Genomic DNA, 23,167 nt, shown 5'->3' on the forward strand with positions numbered 1-23,167 from the left:
ACCACTCTGGAGGCAGAGGCAGAGGCAGAGGCAGAAAGATTGCTGTTAATTTTGAGGCCAGTCTGGTCCACACAGCAAGTTTCAGGGTAGCCAGAGCTATATAATGCACCCTGTCTAAAAAGATACACATAAACAGTAACACATAAATAAATCTCAGATTTCATAAGTTCAGGATATTTTTCTAGCTTTACATATACACTACTTCCTCAGATTGTTGGGAAATTGCTAGTAGTATTGAGCGCAAGTAGTCTATTCCTCTTTGGAACTTTTCCTTGTCTTTAGTAAATTTTAGGCCCAACGCTTCTAAAGATCTTTATTTTATCGACTTTTTTTAAATATTGGTTTTATTTTATGTGTGTGGATGTTTTGCCTGCATGTTGCATATGTGTACCACATGTGTATAGTGCCATATGAGGCCTGAAGAGGGTATTATATCCTGTGTAATTGAAATTACAGAAGGCTCTTAGCCATATGGGCATTGGAAACCCAACTCAGAGCCTCTAGAAGAGCGGGCAGTAAAGGTTCTTACCTGCTCTTAACTCCTAGTCACACTCAGGAAATACGGATGTGTGAGAGATTTTAATACTATAGGTGTTTCATTTATAAATGTGATGAGCCTGTTACTAAAAATTTAGTAGCAACTCTCTTTCATAGTCATGGATAATTAGATTTCTAGGTTAGTTCTGTTTAGTTCTGAACCTGGTTGTCCAGCTACTGCCTCAGCTCAAACTGTTCATTAGAGATTTAATGGAGAGGTTGTCTGTTGGCCCTGTGTACTGCTCTTACAGAGGGAGGACCAGAGTTCCATTCTCAGCATCTGCATCCAACAGCCCACAGCTGTCTCACTAAGTCTGGCTTCAGAAGATCTGATGCTCTCTCCTGTGCTCTGTGGGCTGCTGCATTCACCTTCATATGCTCCCACACAGACATGTATGCGTATACATAATTAAAGATTAAAAATGAATCATTAAAACATTAACCCGATATGGTTAGTCACAATGGCAGACTCATAATTCCAAGACTTAGGAGGCAGAGGAGGATTATTAGTTCAAGATCAGCCTGTCTCACATAGTGAGACTATGTCTCAAAAATCCTCAAACAAAACAAAATAAAATGTTCCTGAAGCTTTTGTTACTTTTTTTGTGTGTGTGGGGTCTATATTTCAATTAAGAAAGTGGAGACAAACATCTTGGTGAGACGCTCAGTGGGTGATTCGTGCTGCCAAGCTGACTTAACCTTGATTGATTCCTGGGACCCACTTGGTAGAAGCAAAGCACAAGTTCCTCTGGAAAGTTGTCCTCTGCGCTTCACATGCAAATAAACTCATTATTCACAGTAAGTAAGTGGAGCAAGTTTAATAGAATGTAGGCCTAACAGAAAGGAAAACAGTTGTCTGTGTACCTCATTGCCACATCAGGAAAATGGTCCTGACTTAGGAGTGTACCTCCCTTCCTCTCCCAACACATTTACTTATTAGCCTCATTTTCCCAGGTACTTTTCCTCCCTAAGTCTTAATGCATGTTTTGCTACATAAACTTAAAATTCAGTTTTGTAAAGCTCTCTGTTACTATAGTGTGGAATTCACCATCCCATAGAAAATAGTGTTTAGATTATATCCATTTTAGCACCCACATTTTTTTCCTTAAGTTTTTAAAGAAAAATATTGTACTTTCAATGTTTGGGGTGTGTGTGGCAGAAATGCCAAGGCATTCCTGTGGGTGTCAGTTTTCTTATTCTACCTTATGGGTCCTAGCAGTTCAATCAAGTTATATCAGGCTTGATGGCAAGTGTCTGTACCTACTGAAGTATTTCACACAGCCCCCCCCCCTTTTTTTTTTTTTGAGACAGGGTCATATGTAGCCAAGATGTTGGCCTCAAAGTCAGTTATTTAGCCGAGGGTGGCCTTGAATTTATCACCAGGCTTCACTTCACCAAGTACAAGAGTGCACACATATATTACCATGCCTAGCAACAATTTTCCTTTATACTCAGCATTACCCTCCAATTTTCTAGTTTTTATTAATCATAAATTACCACATTTTCAGATTGAACCAAAATGCTGAAAAAATATATTTTGTTTTAGACTGATTTTTTTTTTTTAAATGGCCAGGCATATTCATTTAGCTTATAAATCAGAGTTCATGTGCCACTCTTATTTCTAATACCTTAGTTTTATTAAAATTGTTTAATTTTTCATCACAGATTTGCAAATGATTCATAATATTCATATACATGCTGATTTCAGAGTTGCTCACAGATATTTTTATTTCATGTTTTTTTTTTGGTTCTTTTTTTCGGAGCTGGGGACCGAACCCAGGGCCTTGCGCTTCCTAGGCAAGCACTCTACCACTGAGCTAAATCCCCAGCCCCTTATTTCATGTTTTAAAAGCAGTTTGAATGTTAGTTTCATTTACAAAGTATCTTATAGGCTTATATATAAAGATAACTCCTTAAAATGAATTTCCTTTTTACCCCTGTTAAAATTTTAACCATACTAAGATAAGTTTTTAGTACCGTGTGTTCTAGAGAAAGCAAAGGAACAGAGACTACAACATGTGAGTTTAAAAGAAAAGAGAAAGGGCTATGGTAGCAAGTTACCTTAGAAAGAAAATGTCAAGAAGGAAATACAGCTGCTCAGGAGAGAGCTGAAAGCCAGAGTTATTGAATGATTAAGCAAAATTGTAAGGGGAAATTTGTTGAAAAGAACTGTGAAGTTTTAAATGAGGTATGTTTTAGTGTCAATCATATGACTTCATTTCATCATAAAAATGTTAATTTATATTCAGAGGTAAAATGGTTGAACTGATTGTCTTTGTACATAAAATTTATTTTAGGATATGAAAGTTATAAAATAGTAATAGGACAATGGTGGAGCAGGCCTTTGACCTCAACATTTGGGAGGCAGAGGCAGACCATCCTGGTCTACAGAGTGAGTTCCAGGGTAGCCATGACAACACAGAGAAACTCTGTCTCAAAAAAAAAAAAAAAAAAAAAAAAAAAAAAAACAAAGCCAAAAAAACCCCCAAAAAACAAAACCCACAAATAAACAGAAAAAGTTATAAAATAGTAACTATTTTTTTTTCTTTTCTTTTTTTCAGAGCTGGGGACTGAACCCAGGGCCTTGTGCTTGCTAGGCAAGCGCTCTACCACTGAACTAAATCCCCAACCCCTAAAATAGTAACTATTAAATTCCTGCTGTATGTTTCTTAACCTTGTGGGGTAGAAGACAGTGGGGGTAGAAATAAAGTCTTGATCCTTAGGAAACTAAGTACTCATGAAAAGTTAACAGATTTCATTGAATATGAATGTGGTTGTGATTGTGGTTATTGCAGAAGTAGGAAGTTGTCTCAGTTCAAAGGATGTAGTAATGTCTGGTCTGGCAGGGCTCTCTTTTTAAAGACGGGTTCACTATGTGGCCTTCAATGACCAGGTTAGCCTTGAACCCAAATCGTCTGCCTGCCTTTGCCTCCCTAGTGCTAGGATTAAAAGTGAGTGCTACCACACCCTTTTTTAAAGTGGGAGATAGATATATATTACTAAGAGCTTTTTTTAAGGGAAAAGAAGCCTTGAAGAATGGATAGAATTGAAATAAGAAGGTAGGGTTCTTTACATGTGCAACATTTATTGGGTACATGCTTCGTACCAGGGATTTTAGTAGGAATTGGAGTGTGTAACTTATTTGGTATTATGCTTGCCTAGCATGCAGGAAGCCCTGAGTTAATCTGTAGTACCACATAAACCAGATGTAATGATACATCTTAGTATTTAGGAAATTGAATCAGAAGTATCAGAAGTGCAAGGATATCTTGTTTGAAGTCAGCCTATGATACATGAGACTGTTTTAAAATAGAAGATAAGTTACAGTCTTAACTAATACATGAGACTTTAAAAATAAAAGGTAAGTAGAATACAATCTTAACATGGGAAGTATGGTGGTGACACTGAATAAAAACGAGGTAGAAACAAAGTGCTATTAGAGTGATAAGAGAAATGACAATCTCAATTTAAAAAGAAAGTGTCACTGAGAATAATGTTTAAAGGTACCCCTTGAAAGATGAGTACAATTGGAATAGAGAAACAGAAAGGTACGTAGTTTGAAATGGTAGTTAGTATATAAGGTGCTTGGCAAGGAGTGGCAGATGAAGTTGAAAAGGGACCTTTTGTGTTCCAAGTTAAGAAGCTGAAGTTGTGGCTTGCTCTAGCAGGTTAGCCTGTGGATGATTAAGACTGAAAGCCATAGATAGAATTAGACTTTCTGGCTTTGAAAACCAGCTGTGCCACTGAATAAATAAAACTCAGGTAGACAAGTTCTTAACATTCTCAGTCTTAGTGTCCTCATGAAAGCTAGAGTTAATACAGTCTTTTTGATAGAGTTTGTGGGATATTACTGAGAATAATGCATATAAAGTGTGTAGCATAGTGCCTAGCCAGGCATGTGGCTGTTTTTGATTATTTTAAAGTAGAATAGTGATCCATTACTATTTTGAAAGCTAACTGATGAAATTTTATTAAACAAAATTAATTATTAAAGGAGGCAGAAGCTTTACTTTGGTTTAGTTATTTAGAGTAGTTCAAGAGAGGGATGGCCAAAACATCAATTAAGGGAAAGGAAAAAAATGTGTCTGATTATGCTTAATAATAGTAGGAGGTAAGCACATATTGGATACATGATGGGGATGGGAGTGAAACAGATCAACAGCACTGTCTGAGGGATAGTAAGACTAAATTTGCTTTAAGGAGATTCAATTGATCAGTTAGTGGAAGTACAGATTGGAATTACTTGTAAAAGATTGAAAATGGTCAGTCTTGGAAAGACTTCATTGGAAAAGACCTTAAGATTTAGCATTCTAAAAAATACCTCACTCAGTGAAGTGCCTGTGAGGTAAAAACATGTCTGTATAAGCCTGGTGGCCCAAGTTTGAGTCCAGAACCCATGGTGAAAGGAGAGAACTGGTTTTTCCTTTTATTCAGTATGAAACTATTTCCAGTCATATAGTGTACACATTCAATCCCGGCATTTAGGGGAGACACAGGAATGCTATTAAGTTCTGTCTCAGTCTGAACTAAATAGGAGAGACTAAACAAGGAAAACTTAAACAAAAATAAAACTACCTAAAATTTTGAGCCTGGAAATTAGCTGTGCTTTGTTTTATTGAAGATGAATAGTAGAATTCAAGTTTTCTAATAGAAATTAGATGATAAGAATTGAAGTAATGTTGACACAGTGCAGTTAAAAGGAAATTCAGTAATGAAGATGTTAAAAAAAAACTGCAAGAATTTGAATATCAATCAAAAAGACTTGGAATCATTGTAGAAGCAACTCAATTATCTTGCAAAGAAACTGAGTTCCTTTCCCTGCTCCCACATCTGATGGCTTAACACCAACTCCAGTTTTGGTGATTGTGAAGCCCTCTTCTGGCCTCCAAGGGCATCTGCTATACACATGTGGTACACTATACATACTCAGGATCACACTTACTTGTATAAAATAAAAATATGGCTAGAGAGAGGGCTCGGTGTTTAAGAACACTTGTTATTTGTTGCTTTTGGAGAAGACTCAGCTCCCAGCACCAACCTTGTGGTTAACAACCATTTATAACTCCAGTTCCAGGAATCTTGATACCCTTTTCTGACCTCCATTGGCACCAGGCATGTATACAGCACACATACATACATGAAGGTAAAACACTCCTATATCTATAATCTAAAAAATAAACTTAGAGATATAAAAATAATAAACCTTTTAAAAAACCTAAAATCCAGAAAGGTTAAAAAATCCACAATTTTTTTAAATTAATCTGAGTGATGGGCATTCGTGATACCATAACAAAAATAGCAATAAAGAAAATAAAATTTGAGGATGGATGCTTATTATTTAATAACCACAATTTTTATTTCTTGAATCTTTCCTTAGGTTACTTAGGATCTATGGCTGGCTACTCCATAGATCTATATTAGACTGGTAAAAAGTCTATGGTTTGGTTTGATTTGGTTTGGTTTATGGTTTTTGAGATAGATTTCTTTTCTTTTCTTTTCTTTTCTTTTCTTTTCTTTTCTTTTCTTTTTTTTTTTTTTGAGACAGACTCTTACTGTGCTCAGACTAGCCGTGAATTCTTGGTCCTCCTAAGTGCTGGCATGACAGGTATACAGCTGAGGAGCCTTTGGATGACCCCTTAGAGCAAATGAAGTTTGTCATTGTGTTAGTATAAAGACGTGATACTGGAGATCATTTAGACCTAGTTTGAACCATGGCTCTGCATTTTAAGAAGATAATTAACATCTGAGTCTATTACCTCATTGATGAAATGGAGATGGTATCTGTATGAGCACACAAGACATCTCTGAAGATTACATGAGACTGTATGTTAGCAAGTATTTACAGACTAAATCATAAATACATTGTCATTGCTACATAAATTGATCTTAAGATTTGTAAGTATTTTAGAAACTATTACATAGTAATAATTGAATAAACTATATTATATATCATTTGATATATAGAGAAGAAAGACTTAGCCCCTTTACATTCAAGGTACTCATAAGCTGATAAGGAAGACAGGCATGGGGCTGGAGAGATGGCTTGGTGGTTAAGAGCTCTGGCTGCTTTTGCGGAGGTCCTGAGTTCAATTCTCAGGAACCACATGATGGCTCACAACTATCTGTAATGGGATCTGATGCCCTCTTCTGGTGTGGCTGAAAACAGCTATAATGTATTCATAAATAAAATTAATAAATCTTAAAAAAAAAAGGAAGTCAGGCATTTAACGATGTATTTGGTACGTGCTATAACGTAAGTATGCATCATGTCCTATGTTATTTGGTCCAGAAATAAAGAATACTGTTAATGTAGGCTGGGAATATCATAAAAGTTTCCAAGAGTAAAACATTAAATGATATTTAAAGACAAGGGGTAACTGGGTGTGACCGTTCATTCATGAAGTCCTGTTATCCTAGGGTGTGGGAGGGCTAAGGGGATTGTGGAAGTTCAAGTTCAGCATGGTTATAGTGAGTTCCAGATGAGTCTGAGCTGCAGTGTGAGTGAGACCTTATCTCAACTTCCTAACATAAGGTGAGGTTATATATCCACAACAATATGACATGCAACGTAAATCAGCCCAATTGATCCATCCACATCCATTCATCTGTATATCCATCTGTCATCTATTGAACACATTGTCACTATGTAGCTTGGCTGGCTTGAATCTTGCTATGTAGACCAGACTGCCTCAAACTCATAGAAATCTACCTACCTCTGCCTCCTGAGCACTGCTCTCTATACTGCCATGCAGAGTTTTAAATAAGAAAGCTAGTGTCCACAACAGAATATGTTCAGAATATAAGGTAGTGGTAAAAGATGAGGGTGTGTGTATTTGGTCGTGAGGGACCTTTATACTGTATTAAAAGAAGCTGTGGTTAAGAGAACTTCCTGCTCTTACAGAGGACCTGGATTTAGTTTCCAGCACCTACATGGTAGCTCATAACTGGGTGTGACGGTTCATTCATGAAGTCCTATTATCCTAGGGTATGGGAGGGCATCCTCCCACAAAGAATACTTTCATAACTCTAATTCCAGGTGATTGGATGCCCTGTTCTGACTTCTGAGGACACCAGGCACACATGTATACACAGACAGACGAACACTCGTACATATAAAATAAGTTTAAATTAAAAAATAATTTGAAAAGTAAAGCCAATCTGAAATACAGTCTTGATGTTTGAGTTTTAGGAAGAGTATTCTGTAGGTTTGGGCAAGCAGCTCAGTAAGTAGAATGCTCCAGGACCTGAATTCTGCCTCCAGAACCCAAATAAAAAGAGCTGGTTGTGGCAGTACCTGCTAGTAAATCCAGTACTGGGGAGGTTGAGACAAGCAGGCCTTCAGATCTCTCCTGTCTGTCAGCATAACGTAGCCTACTTGGTGGGTCCCAAGCCACTGAAAGATCCCATCTCAAAAAAAAAAGCACGACAGCCAGGTTTGTCCTCCGGCCTAGACACATGCTCACAAAGAATACTTGTCATGGGCAAGATGGGAAAGATTGTAGTAGTGGGCATGAGGAGGGGAGGAAGTCTTTATTCGATGTCTCTGGCGACTAAAGAGACCTGTTTTCCATGTAGGGTGAGGAAGAAGTCATGTCTGCGATAATTTGCAGATTAATTTGATAACTGTTTTGGTGATGGTTTGGATGGAAAAACATTGCCTTTACAAAATCTATAGGCTATAACGTTGGCTAGTTTATAGTTTATAGTTTAATGTGGATCTGGAGTACAAGGATGGGATCTGAACCGAAGCTTTCTATTTAGAAGTCTGCAAAATATAGGTGCTAGTGCATATTTGTGATCTTAGCAGCACTTAGGAGCCTAAAGCACTAGAATTTCAAGTTGATGGCTAGCATGGACTATTTATATACTAGAAGCTATCATGTTGAGTAAGATTACTAATTCAGAGTAGTATGAGAGGAGCCTCAAAGACAGGACCCATAAGACCACCACTGACATTTAAGGTTCAAGAGAAAAAAGTGGGTTGGGACTGTAGCTTAATTGATAAAATGCTTGCTTAGCACTCACTCACAAAGTCATGCTAGGTCTCCAGCACTGTATAAACCAGGTCTATGATTGCAACATTGGAAGGTGGAGGCTAGAGCATCAGGAGTTCAGTGTCACCCTTGGCCAACCTGGGCTATATTAAACAGATAAGTAAAAGTTGAATATGCTGGCATACATCTTTAATTGTACCACTCTGGAGGCAGAGGCAGGTGAATCTCTGAACTTGAGGCCAGCCCGGTCTATGCAAGTTTCAGGTCAACTAGAGCTATATGCAGGGTGATACTGTTGTATAAAAAAGGAAGAGGCCAGGGTACGTATTGTAGAGCCAGGTATGTTGAGGTGAGAAGGTTTCCTTGGCAGGCCCATGCTGAGGTATCCCTTTCCCCTGAGCCATGCAACAGGTTTAGTATAGAATAGAGTTTATTTAGGACATGAGTTGGGAAGGGAGTGGAGACAGACAGAAAAGACTAGAAGCTGGCCAGGAACATGTGAAAAGAGAGGGGGAGATGGAAGGGGAGAAAGGGTCAGAGAAAGAAGGGGCAGAGAAAGAAGGGGCAGAGAGTAAGAGAGAGGAGGGGGCAAACAGCCACCTTTATAGTAAACCAGGCCTACCTGGCTGTTGCCTAACAACTGTGGGGCAGAGCCTAGAAGGGATGCCAACAGAAACCCTATCACACACACAACAGAATGGGAAGAAGTCCATGAGTTAAACCAGTGAGACACTGAGTTAGAAAGTAAGATGCAAAGCCAGGTAAGTTCTTTTGAGAACCCAAGGAGAGAGAATTAATTACAAGGTAGCGAATAGTGTAGAAGCCAGATAATGAGAAATTTGGGTTGCCTGGAAGTGCCAGGGACTAGCTAAATTGGAGACTATGAATGTGTAGCATTACTGGGCAATTTTGATAATTTTATACTTGCCATAAAAATTTACAAGCTAAGTTTTTGAGAATTGGGATTTTTGCCTGCCATGTAATGTGGAGAGACAGAAGGACAAAATGTCTAGAATGCTTCAAAAGTGGATGAGTGGAGTAGCCTCATTGTAAGAATTAAAGGTAACCAAGAAGGAGTTGATAAGAAAGGACTCTGCAAGTTCTTTTTAAAAGAAAGAATTTCTTTTTATTTATTTGTGTGATTGTTGTGCTCAAACTCACACTATGCATGTGTGCAGAGGTCAGAAGAAGAAATCATATCTGGAGCTGGTGTCACAGGTAAGCCACCTGACATAGGTGCTAGGAAACGGACTCCAAACTCCAGTTTCATTTTGTAGTGGTCCTCCTGGAATCCGGGGCCTCGATAGATGCTCACTGAGTCAATAGAAGTTCAGATCTTCAGGTTCTTAATACAGACTCAAACTCCAGACAACGAAAAGGGAGCAAAACCAGAACATAGAGGGATGTGGTCATTTAGGGACTGCAGTTCAGAAGGTGGAGCAAGTCAGAGTGCTCAAACAATCAGGGAATGTTCAAACTTTCTGGTTCTTCAGTTTTAGGTAGGTCATACATTTGGATATTGACAGTGAAGGAATTTAGAAGGGATAGGAAGTTAGGATGACAGAAAACAATTTAAATTTAGTAGATGGCAGAGACATGACTCAACTAGTTAGAAGATAATATCTCAAAGGAAGACTTTGTTTTGGTCTTCAGTGCAGTGACAATGTTGAAAATCATAATGGAGGGGGAAAAGTTTGAGTTATAGACCATGGAAAAGCAAGCAAGATCCACTTTGAAGATTTGGTATTTTCCTTTAGGAGAAGCAAGAATTAATTAAGCTAGAGAGATAAGTATTATGTGAAGAGATAGTTTGTCTATGTAATGGGAGAATGTACTTTTGTGTCTGTTATCTTAATTTATAAAAGTAGTTCTAGAGTCCTCAATAAAACTGTTTGGAAGAGAACACTAAAAATATCATGAGGAAAAGGACAGAGGTAATTCAGAAGCATAGAAGTATAGTGAGTGTTGGATATTTGTCAATAAGACATGGTAATAGTAGGAAGCATAGATTGGGTTGACTGATCACAGGAGAAAAGTTGTTCATTTAGCACAGGCTACCTGTGCTTTAGAATTGGAGGCCTCAAAGAGCTAAGATTTTGCAGGTCTTACTTAGAAAGAGGAGCAATATTAATTTCCAAGATTCTTTGTTTATTTCGCATATTGATGACACAGTAAGATTCCTTGTTCTTTCATCCCTGATCAATCTACATCTTCAGTTTAATTTTTAGAATATTTTAATATTTTGTTTTGAGCTTTTTAATATATTTTAAATTTTTTAAAAAATGTATTTTCATTGGTGTTCTGCCTCCACATATATCTGTATGAGGGTGTCAGATCCCCGGGAACTGGAATTATAGACAGTTGTGACTTGCCATGTGGGTGCTTGGATTTGAGCTTCAATCATTTGGAAGAGCAGCCAATGTTCTTAACTGCTGAGCCACCTCTCCAGCTCCCCTCCATCCATATATATTATATGGATGATCTGGAGCTTCACTAGTATTGTGCTCCCAGAAGCCCTCCTGCCTCTGCCTCCCGAGTGCTAGGATTAAAGGCTTTGTTCTGCTTTTTGTTGTTTTTTAAATTACATTAAATTTATTTACTTTACAACCCAACATCAGCCCTTCCTCTCCTCCTAGTACCCCTTATGTAATACTCCCTCACTCCCCTAAGAAGGGGAAGCCCTCCTCTGAGTGTCAACCCTTTCCCACCTCCCATCCCGCCCTGAACATCCAGTTGCTGCGGACTAGGCACATACTGAGACCAGACAAGGCTGTCTGTTTGGGGGTGTGAGGTCTACAGGTAGACATGGAGGCAGCAGGCTCAGGGATAGCCCTTGCTCCAGTTGTTTGGGGGACCTGCATGAAGACCAAGCTGCTCATCTGTTATACATGTGCTTAGGTCCAGCCTGTGCTTGTTCTATGGTTGGTGACTCGGTCATTGGGAGCTTCCAAGGGTCCAGTTTAGTTGACTTTGTTGGTTTTCCTGTAGATTCTGTCCTCTTTGGGTCCTTTAGTCTTTTCCTCAACTCCTCAAGCCCCATCTACTCTTTGGATGTGAGTCTCTGCATCTCTTTCCATTGGCTGTTGGATGGGACCTCTCAGAGGACAGTTATGCTAGGTTCCTGTATGCAAACATTTCATTATACAAGCATTTCAGTATGCAAGAGTTTCATTAATAGTGTCGAGTTGGTTCTTGCCGGTGGAATGGGTCTCAATTTGGGGCAGTCATTGTTGGGGCTGTCCCTCAGACTCTGCTCTTTTTCTCTGCATACCTTGTAGGCAAGACACATTTTGGGTCAGATGGTTTGTGGGTAGGTTACTGTCTTTATCCTTTCACTGGGAATCCTGCCTGGATACAGGAAGTGGCCACTTCAAGATCCATATCCCCCACTGCTAGGAATCTTAGCTGTTCTGTTTTGTTTTTAAGACAGGGTTTTGCTACACAGTTCTGATTAGCCTGGAACTATGTTGAATAAATATGGTCTCGAATTCATGACAACTCTCCTGCGTTAGCCTCCCAATATCTAGGATTACAGCCATCTCAGCTAAGGCTATTAACTATTTTTACATTTTATTTATAGGTGTATGTAAGTACATGTGCATAGAGTGCATGTAGATGTGTGAGTGTAGCCAGACCACCTCAAGTTTCATTCTTCCTTTTTAGCTGTAGCCTAGTTCTTAGTTTTTTTTTATAACATGTATATATTTTGTGTGTACATGCTTGCATGCACATGCCATTGTGAGTATGTGGGTGGGTAGTCATGTGGAACTCTGGGATCAAACTCAGGTAATCAGGCTATTTGTTTGTTTGTTTGTTTGTTTATGTTTTTAAACCACTGAGCCGTCTCTCCCCCTTGCCTTTTGAGACAGGGTGTCTTACTGGAATCTGATGTTTAGAGTAGGCTTTGCTGGCAGCTCCAGGGATCTACCACTTGTCTTTGCTTCTCTAGCACCGAGGTTACAGGTGACTGCCACTATACCAGGCTTTTTATAATTAATTCTAGAACTTAGAGGCAGAGACAGGAGGATCACCTCAGTCTGGTAGCCAATCTAGTTTACATATGGAATTATAGACCAGCCAGGCTACCTACCTAGAGATGGATGAAGACGCATCTCAAAAAATTGGTGTGCGATGGTGGTTGTGGTGGAGGAGATGACAGACAAGAAAACCAAAAGAAGGACTAACACTGTCTTATGTTCCATCTGTAAATACCATTGTTTTCTTCTTACTGGACTTTCAAAATTTACATTTCAAATGTTATCCCCTTTCCCAGCTTCTTGTCCACAAATCCCCTATCCCATCCTCCCTCCCCCTTCTATGAGGGTGTTATAAATAATATTTAATTGTGCAGTTGTGATTACTTGTGGAAATCATAAATACATACTTCAGGAATGGAAAGAGTTATAATGTATTAAGTATATGTGGGCAGTAAAATAAGTTAAATTGTATAGGTAAGCATTTGACTTTGATTTTATCTACATCCCTAAAAGATCATATTAAAATTGATCAGAAGACATTGTTTTATATTTGTATTAAGAACATGGAAGATGGGGCTGGAGAGATGGCTCAGCGGTTAAGAGCACTGACTGCTCTTCCAGAGGTCCTGAGTTCAAATCCCAGCAACCACATGGTGGCTCACAACCATCTGTGATGAGATCTTCTGGTGATGATGCCCTCTTCTGGTGTGTCTGTGGATGGCTGTAGTGTACTCAAAAATAAAATCTTTAAAAAAAAAAAAAGAACATGGAAGATGGACTGGCAAAAGATATCAGCAGGTAGAGAGGCACTTGCTGCCCTGGCGACCTGAGTTTGATCCTGGAACCCATGTTTAGATGGAAGTAAAATAAACCAAAAATTGGCCTCTGACCTCCACATACATTTTGTGGCACATGCACTCACACACATCATATAGACTAGTGGTTCTCAACCTTCCTATTACTGTGACCCATATTACAATTTGTCATGATGTAGTGATTCCCCAACCATAAAATTATCTTCATTACTGTTTCATAACTGGGATTTGCTACTGTTAATGAATCATAATGTAAATACCTTGTGTTTTCCAGTGGTCTTAGGTGACACTGTTATAGAGGAGAAATATGGATATAGTCACATAAACACATGCTATAATAACTATTTTAGAAATAACATGGAAGATTATCTTACTTGCATTTTATTTCTTATTCAGATATATATATGTATATATAAAATAGGTTTATATATATAATAATAGGTTTCGTTTGGTTGGTTTTTTTTCGAGACAGGGTTTCTTTGTATAGATCTGGTTGTCTTAGAACTAAACTAGCTTTGTAGACCAGGCTAACCTTAAACTCACAGAGTTTAAGCCTCTGCACCGCCACTGCCTGGCATAAAATATATTTTATAGTTGAGCATCTATTATAATCAAAGGGTTCTGACTGAAAATGTTTTGTAGTAAAGAAAAAACTTGAGTTATCTTGATTTTTTTTTCTCCAAATAACTCAATTCTCTAACCATTTTCAACAAAGAACATGCTGTTATATGTAGCTTGTTATCCTCCCGCCTCCACCCCCCCTAGTGTTAGGGATTAAACCTAAGGAACGCCTTGCATTTGTGAGGCGGGTACTCTGCCACTGAACTGTAGTCCAGATCTTACAGAGTCCAGCTAGCTAGTTTCCTTCATTATATTTGCTTATACATGTGTGTGTGTTATATTTATGTTTTGAGGCAACTCTCAGTTGCCTAGGCTGAACCCAGGTTTGCTAGGTTGTAGACCTCTATAGCTTGACAGAAGGAACTGTAGAAGGTGGACTCAGGGGAACACCAATAATTTCAACACCTAGGAGGCAGAGGCAAGTGAATTTTTTATGAGTTCATGACCAACCTGGTGTACATAATGAGTTCTAGGAAAGCCAGGACTACGTACTGAGACTTTATTTTTAATTGGTTATTTTATTTATTTATATTTCAGATGTTATCCCCCTTCTAGGTTTCCCCTCTGAAAACCACCTATCCCATTCCTCCTCCTCCCTGCTTCTATCAGGCTCCTCCCCCACCCACCCACTCACTCCTACCTCAACACCCTAGAACAAGACTCTTAAGAAATACTTTTTTTATTTTCGTGTGTGTGTGTGTGTGTGTGTGTGTGTGTGTGTGTGTGTGTGTATTGGGGGTTGGGGAATACACGAGTGGGCGCTCACACACAAGAACACTTTTAACATGTAGGATGACTGGGTTTCATCTCAAAATTACAAAAAGTAATTTGGTTATTCCTTTAGAAAAATTTTGTTTAAATTAACACTTGTATCCATTAAATGAAGAAGAAGAAAAAACCTTGCTGGTGCTTTTCAAATCTATTTTTAAAAAATTTATTCAGTTTTATTTATCAAAATCCAATTATTAGTTTCTGTGTTAATATATTGTTCCCTATTTTATGTTCTTTAAAAAAAAAATGCAGCCGTTCCTTTTCCCCCAACTCACCGGTTGACATCTGAAGAAGTGTTTGATATGGATGGGATACCCAGGGTTGATGTTCTGAAGAACCATCTGGTAAAAGAAGGTCGGGTAGATGAAGAAATTGCACTAAGAATTATCAATGAGGGTGCTGCCATACTTAGGCGGGAGAAAACCATGATAGAAGTAGAAGCTCCAATTACAGGTAAGCTTGCTTTTGGTTTGGATATTATTACACCAGTGTTTGGTTGATTGGAGAGAAAGCTGTGTCCCTTTCAATCACAGAGTTACTGATTAATACTATATGGACATTATCTTGATTTTACAAATTTCTGTATTTACACAAAACTAGTCTAATATGTTTTTATGAAGGCTTCATCAGTTGTATTGGCCATATTTGAGTTTGACTCAACACCTTCCTTTGCTCTTAATTACCCGTGCCAAATGGTATTAGATACCTATGGTGATCATTTGATGGTCATTGAAAAATACTGAGTTAAAGTGGGGTTTATTGCCAGCATTATAATCTTGTTATCCTTAGCTTCTAAAAGAGGAGATTTATAAATTTAGAGGAAAAATCTATTACTGTCACAAACCTCGTTACTTCTGTTACATCTTGCTTTAGATCTTGAGCATATGAGTGTTTGGTTAGATATTCTCCCTACGATGGTTCTTCACAGGCCACTCTTCAGATAGCATCTGTACTGTCTCATGTTACAGCACTTAGAGTTTACGTAATATTTGTTAATTTAGAGACTTTTTTTCATATCTAATAATCTTCTTGTTTCAGTGTGTGGTGACATCCATGGCCAATTTTTTGATCTGATGAAACTTTTTGAAGTAGGAGGATCACCTGCTAATACACGATACCTTTTTCTTGGTGATTATGTGGACAGAGGTTATTTTAGTATAGAGGTAATAATCATATACTGTCATTTGATTTGCTGTTGTTAATATAGATTATTTCTATTAATTCCTAGTACAGTAAGTTTCTAAAAATACTTGTATTGGGTTCTTTTTAATACTTCTGTATATTCTGAAATATGTAGGAAAAGCCATTACTCATTCCTTTGTCAGACCGTCCAACAGTTTTATTTGTGTTATTTCTTATAGTTATAATTGTTTCTTTCCCAGTGGAAATGAGCAGACCGAGATCTTTATTTTCTTGTTATCTCATGGCTTATGCGCTAACGATGGTTATTTCTTTCTTTGCCTTCCTTGCCACTAAGGGCATTAAACCGTGAGAAACATGATATTCTCTTTAAGTTTTAAATGAAGTACCTTATGATTTTTTTGTTGCTTAAACCCTAAGATCTATCTCATTGTGATGGTATTAAGACCTAATAATATCTGAAACTTAATTTTTTTAAACTTAAGAGGCATTAAAATGACCTATTGTTTGTCACTTAATTCAGGGATTCTTTTTGTTCCTTTCCTTTTTAATTGTATGAAGTATGAAAAATATGGAATGGCCGGTATTTTCTAACATGTATCTCTTCTGTTTTAAATGAAAAATGGGACCATATGAAGACATTTGCCTCTGTCTGGTCATCACGTAATGTCTATACACCGTAATGTCTATACACTGTAATGTCTATACACCGTAATGTCTATACACCGTAATGTCTTTACAACTGGTAAATACAAATCTAAAGCTGTTTAATAGCGTCCGTGTCTTCCACTGAGTGACAAGCAATAACTTGTTACACACTTAGAAGTTCTAAGTCTTTTTTTTCCCCTCATTACAAAGATACCTTATTGGGACATTGTAGTCCTACATTTCTGTGTATTTACCCTATTATTTCTGTAGGACAGATTTTTAAGTACACTTGCTTAGTCAAATCTCTGTCAGTATATAATTTATGTTACACATGTAATATATTCCAGTTTAAGCATTAGCAGATACTGGTTAGTTTAGTCTTCACAGCAGTGTGGTGAGGGAAGTACTGCTGTTTATCCTTCAGTGCACAAGGAACCCAAGGGTTGAGTCAAGCAGTCTGACCTATGCTTCTGCTTTTATCCTATGTCCTAAATGGGTACTGAGGCCTTCCTATCTAGCAAACCTCCGTTCCGCTTAGTGTTACCTGTATCCACTTGTAAAGATTTTTTAGTGTACTCTACTTCTCAGTAAGGACTTTGGGGATGTGTCCATTCCTTCCCTTTGGAATATTATTATCCTAGTTTGTTGTTATTCCCAGTCATAATTTTATTATTAAACCCTTTAATCTTTTCTGAATTACCTCATGGTTTTAAGAACAATTAGAAAATGGTCCTACCTAACAAAGAATTTAGTGTAATGACGAAATCAGAAGGTAAAACTTAGTTGTTATTAAGCACATTGGTGTAGATGTACTCATTTAAAATTATTTTGTAGGGGTTGGGGATTTAGCTCAGTGGTAGAGCGCTTGCCAAGTAAGCGCTAGGCCCTGGGTTCGGTTCTCAGCTCCGAAAAGAAAAAGAAAAATTGTAGCTCAATTAATAGTAGTTTTACTATTACAAAAAAGTTAAAATATAAAAAACAAGTACAGTTTAGTTTTAGTAGATATTAGTTTTATTACTTTTTAAAAAAAAATAAGACTAAGGTCTAAGTAGTTAACGCCTGTCAATGGACTTGGTTAGTAATTTTTCTTTTCGTATTATGTAAACATTTATTTCTACATGAAATAGCACTATTTTCCTTAAAATAATGTTAGTCTTTTTATATTAAATCTAGAGAAATCTATGTATACAAAATGCTGTCCATTTCATTGTCTTTAAATTATAAAAGTTGAATTTTCTTGAAATTGAATTATATCAGTGGTTCTCAACCTTCTTTTTTTTTTTTTTTTTTTTTTTTTTTTTTTTGGTTCTTTTTTCCGGAGCTGGGGACCGAACCCAGGACCTTGTGCTTCCTAGGCAAGCGCTCTACCACTGAGCTAAATCCCCAACCCCCGGTTCTCAACCTTTTTAATGTTGTGACCCTTTAATACAGTTCTTCATGTTGTTATGGCTCCCAAAATAAAATTAATTTTATTGCTGCTTTGTATCTATATTTTGCTACTGTTATAAATCATAATGTAAAGATCTGTGATTTCTGATGGTCTTAGGCTACCCCCGTGAAAGGGTCATTTGATCCCCAAAGCAACATGACCCTCAGGTTGAGAACCTCTGGATTAGATTAGAAATATTAGAAATACCTGCCGTATGTAAGGAATCATCTGCAGACAGCAAAGCAGACGTGAGACACGGCCTTTGTGTTTAAGATGAAGGATGAGAAGAGCAAGCCTGTCTATCCGTAGGAGCTTTGTGACGGGGATAGGTTACTTTGTTACTGTTTTAGTTTCTCTAGATAAAAAGAGAGATAATAATGATAATTGCTTTTTGGCCTTTTGGCTAAGATAAAGTGGGAATGCTAGTAAATACTTCAGTTTGAGGAATAAAAGAAACATTTTTTGTTAGTGAAAAGTTATAAGGCAGTCTACTGCTGACATATGTAGTTACTCTGTAGATATGAGCTGCTATTATTACTTTTTGCATTATTATCTTTACTAATGTACTTAAGGAAAAAAGCCCTTTTGCTAAGCTATATTAAGTGAACTGTAAATGTAAAGTAACTAAGTAGATTAATTTATTGATTCAGCAAGTATTCATTACTCTTCTGTTTGCTAGATAACTTTTCTAGAAGAGTCAGAAGTCTATTTCATGAAGCTTATGTTTATTAAGGAATAAAGAGTAATAATAAAGAGTAATAGAATTTGTAAGGATAACATAGTTAAAGATAAAAAGCAAAGATTGGCTTAGTTAAATATAAAGGAAGTTCACTGGAAACTCTTTTCTCTTTTTTTCAGTGTGTCTTGTATTTATGGGTCTTGAAGATTCTATACCCAAGCACATTATTCCTTCTGAGAGGCAACCATGAATGCAGACACCTCACTGAGTATTTTACCTTTAAGCAGGAATGTAAGTACTTTTAGGGGAAATATTTCCAGTTCCTTGGTTTTCCTTTGGGATGACATGGGTAGTAAGAAATATGAAGACTTTACAGTACAACACTTAAAAACATATTCCATGACCACCAATGTATACTTTTGAGAAAAAAATTGTTAAGATTTTTCAAGTCTATTTTGTATTAAATTTTATAGATGTAGCTATGAGTAGATCGGGTTTTTGTTTTTTTTTTTTTTTTAAAGTGATGTGATAATTTGTAAAGCAAGTATAGTTTTAATGTTAATGGTTTCTAGTAGAGAAAACCAAGACCAAAGGGGTGGTGGTAATATAATTTTTCCATAACAGATTTAAAAAAATACTTAGTTTTACTTTTCACATATGAGTATTTTTGCCTGAATGTATATGTACCACATGTGTATGTGGAGGTCAGAGGATCCCCTGGAACATGAGTCGCAGATAGTTTTGAGCTATAATGTGGATGCTTGGAATTGAACTCTGGTTCTCTGCAAGAACAGTCAGTGCTGTTAATCTCTGAGCTGTTTCTCCAGTCCTCCATTGCAGTCACCCATTATCAACTAATGACTAACTGATGACTGCTGCCACTCTAGTGTTTTCTGTGTCTCCTTGCTTTGGCTTCAGTAGCCAGTTTAGAAAATTTTCCTATAACAGTTGAAACCAGCTATTCAAAGCTCACTAAAAAAGAAAAAAAAAGTATAGAGTATTATGAAGAGAATAAGAAAAATGCTGCATTGGTGTATAAAGAAGAACTGTAGGGTTGGGGATTTAGCTCAGTGGTAGAGTGCTTGCCTAGGAAGCGCAAGGCCCTGGGTTCGGTCCCCAGCTCCGGGGGGAAAAAAAAAAAAAAAAAAAAGAACAAAAAAAAAAAAAAAAGAAGAACTGGGGGGCTGGGGATTTAGCTCAGTGGTAGAGCGCTTACCTAGGAAGCGCAAGGCCCTGGGTTCGGTCCCCAGCTCCGAAAAAAAGAACCAAAAAAAAAAAAAAAAAAAGAAGAAGAAGAACTGGGCTTGTGAGATGGCTCAGCAGATAAAGACACTTGCCACCAAGCCTGATAATCCGAGTTTGATAGTTCAAACCCATGTTGAAGAAAGAGAGAATTGAATCTTGAAAATTGTTCTTTGACAAGAACACATGATATGTGTGACAATATGTATATGCACATACATATACAACTAAATAAATGTAAAAACAAATTTAAAATAGCTAAGGATTTTCCATTGCTAATATTTTTCTCTTTCTAGGTAAAATTAAGTATTCAGAAAGGGTCTATGAAGCTTGTATGGAGGCTTTTGACAGCTTGCCCCTTGCTGCACTTCTAAACCAACAATTTCTTTGTGTTCATGGTGGACTTTCACCAGAGATACACACACTGGATGATATTAGGAGAGTGAGTATAACCAGCTTCTGAAGTTGTTCCTGTTAATGATATTTTTGATTAGAGAGTCTTTAAATTCATCAAATTTATTCTCACTTATAAGATTCGATTACGATAAAAATTTATATGCTAGTTAATAGACTGCTTCAAGGAACTAGATCCTGATCATTTAGAACAGTGTAGTACAGACTGTACTCAAAGTTGGGACTACTTTCCTATGTGCATTTTGTCTGTACTTGATAAGTTATTTCTTTATGTCTTTTACTTCACAGTTAGATAGATTTAAAGAGCCACCTGCATTTGGACCAATGTGTGACTTGCTGTGGTCTGATCCTTCTGAAGACTTTGGAAATGAAAAATCACAAGAACATTTTAGTCATAATACGGTTCGAGGATGTTCTTATTTTTATAAGTAAGGAAAAGCATCCAAGATTAATCACATTTTGTTATATAACAAGTTTATAGTTTTCATATGAAAAGAAGTGCTTTACTTAATTTACTCTTTTCCCCTACAGCTATCCAGCAGTGTGTGAATTTTTGCAAAACAATAATTTGTTATCGATTATTAGAGCTCATGAAGCTCAAGATGCAGGGTAAGAATTCTGTTTCCCTAGCCCAAAATTACACGTAAATACAAATCAAACTTGGTACTCATGATTGATGCTTTACGATGCATATTAAGCTATTTGTTTTGCAGCTATAGAATGTACAGAAAAAGTCAAACTACAGGGTTTCCTTCATTAATAACAATTTTTTCGGCACCTAATTACTTAGATGTCTACAATAATAAAGGTAAGATGTTGTTGATAAAAAAACCTGTATAGACAACTTAGCCTTTTAATTTACTTTAAAAATAATATGGGGCATTGTGTGAAACTGTCCAAATCTTATAGAAAACCTAAGATATAAGGGAGGGGAGAGAAAAAGAAATAAAACTCAAAACGTGCACTCAAGTAGTATGCAGCCTGCTCTACCGCCTGCTGCTCCTAAAGCTGTTTGTAAACGTGCTGAGCTAAGCACAGCCATGGATGATTTCGAGTCAAGCACTGCCGCTGATGAGTTTCCTGAGCCCCTCTCTTAAATCTTCTGTGTCCCAGAACGTTGTCATGTCTGTAGTCGCTGCTCACCGTCTCATTTGCAGCGTCTGCTCGGTTCCTTTATCATGCTGTTTGTTTTATGTTCACCAGCACAGGTTTTCTTCTTGCTTTTTCCACTTCTTTTTCTTCTATCTTTTAGTTATTACTTTAAATTACTTTAAATAACTTCTGCAAGATTTGAGGGTTGTTTGTTTGTTTGTTTTATCTTTTTAAATAATCCACTTTGGTCTACTTTTAGAGATAGCTCTCTCTCTCTTTTATTTGCTTTTAACCTTTTCCTTATACCCTTCTTCTTTACCTCCTATTCTAGGCATCTATTTCTCCCCTCTCCCCTTTCTCCTAATTTGATCTGACTATAAAGATTGGATTTCATTTTATTCTGAACATAATTTACTGATTGGAAATGCTTCGGGTTTGTAATCTAGTTAACCATGTTCCAGGGACATGGAAGATGAGATAGGCTCTACGTAGCTCACATCTTCAGAGAAGGAAATTAAGAGGCCGGCTTCTGTTCTGTCCGGGCATGTCCAGAATTCAGTTGAAGTCATAGCTTCAGGGTCAGACTAGATTAGATGTGCCAAGAGTGAAAAATAGAAGTTAAAGATGTTAAAAAGTGCACAGAAAGATAATGAGGTCATTGCTAAATGTGGGTCCTATTTGAACAAGTTTTTGATGATGGTAGATGAGAGTTAACAGGTTCAAATATTAGTCTGGGATTAAACAGCACACTAGATCATTTTCATCTAGGATATGCTGTAAGAACATATAAATACTCAATGAAATATGGCTTCATTTTTTTTAAAAGAACCATTTCTAAGGTTATCAAGATCAAAATTGATTGGTCCATCCGTCTGCTAGTGCCCGAACTCTTCAGGCGTGTTTTCTCTTAATGGCAAAGGAGCAAGCGTCCACTGCTAGGTTGATTGCTGTCTTACTGCTTATCCTTTGTCACTTTGACTTAGGAGGCTAACAAAATCAGTTTTTATTTTTAATTTTTAAAACTGAGACTCAAACCACTAAATACTCTGTCAGAATCAAATGATTTGTGCATAAATGATGTTAATGATTTGAGTGTTTATATAGAATGGGCATTTTTGTGATGTTTCATTCTCACACAAAAGGCAATTTCCTGATTTTGTATTTTTTTCTTTTCTCCTTTAAATAAAAAGTCTCAAAGGTTGGTATGAGCCCCTGATTTCTGAGACTGTCCTTAAGATGTCTTTGTCTCATGTGGGTGAGGTATAGGTGATAGCACAGAGAGGGCTGCCTTTGGTTCCGTGCTGACTGGAATCGCATGTTGGATTCAGTGTCTCCATTTCCGTGCTTTTTGTTAAGATAAGAGGGAGAGGAGGATAATCCACTGATCACGAGGTGAACAGGCCTTTGTGGCTATACTTCCGGGCCATGCTATATTAATCCAGCTGAGATCCAAAGCACTAGGCAAATTAATCATGAGTGGAAATCTCAGAATTATGAGCCAGAGGAAACCTTTATTTCTACGTTGAAAAAAAATCACATATTTATAGAATATTTTACACTTTTTTAATGGTTTCATATAGAATACATTCTCTGATCTTTATCTTCTAACAGATAGACAGGGTGGACATTTTTATTTCATCTTATAAATGAACAGATAAGTTAAATGGTAATGAGCTGCATAGCTAGTATATTCAGTTTTGAATATATCCCTTCTAATCCTGTGTTCCATAACATAGTATAACCAGTACCTGAAACAGGTAGGTTATGGTCCTCCCATTGTACTGGGACACTAGAGATATAGCTAAAAT

At 37.2% G+C, this 23,167-nt stretch overlaps 1 protein-coding gene across 8 annotated transcripts in view; it reads left to right on the plus strand.

The window, feature by feature from the left end:
* Ppp3cb (protein phosphatase 3 catalytic subunit beta) overlaps nucleotides 1-23,167 on the plus strand; it is a 45,021-nt gene that overhangs the window by 2,093 nt on the left and 19,761 nt on the right. For all 8 annotated transcript variants that reach the window (XM_087584942.1, XM_087584945.1, XM_087584943.1 and 5 more), the window contains 7 exon segments: nucleotides 14,968-15,168; nucleotides 15,754-15,878; nucleotides 18,791-18,902; nucleotides 20,150-20,295; nucleotides 20,556-20,695; nucleotides 20,799-20,876; nucleotides 20,981-21,075. In XM_087584942.1, the coding sequence (XP_087441068.1) occupies nucleotides 14,968-15,168; nucleotides 15,754-15,878; nucleotides 18,791-18,902; nucleotides 20,150-20,295; nucleotides 20,556-20,695; nucleotides 20,799-20,876; nucleotides 20,981-21,075 (897 nt within the window).

The sequence above is a fragment of the Rattus norvegicus genome, chromosome 15 (assembly GCF_021556685.1).
Source record: "Rattus norvegicus strain SHRSP/BbbUtx chromosome 15, alternate assembly SHRSP_T2T, whole genome shotgun sequence".
NCBI lineage: Eukaryota > Metazoa > Chordata > Mammalia > Rodentia > Muridae > Rattus > Rattus norvegicus.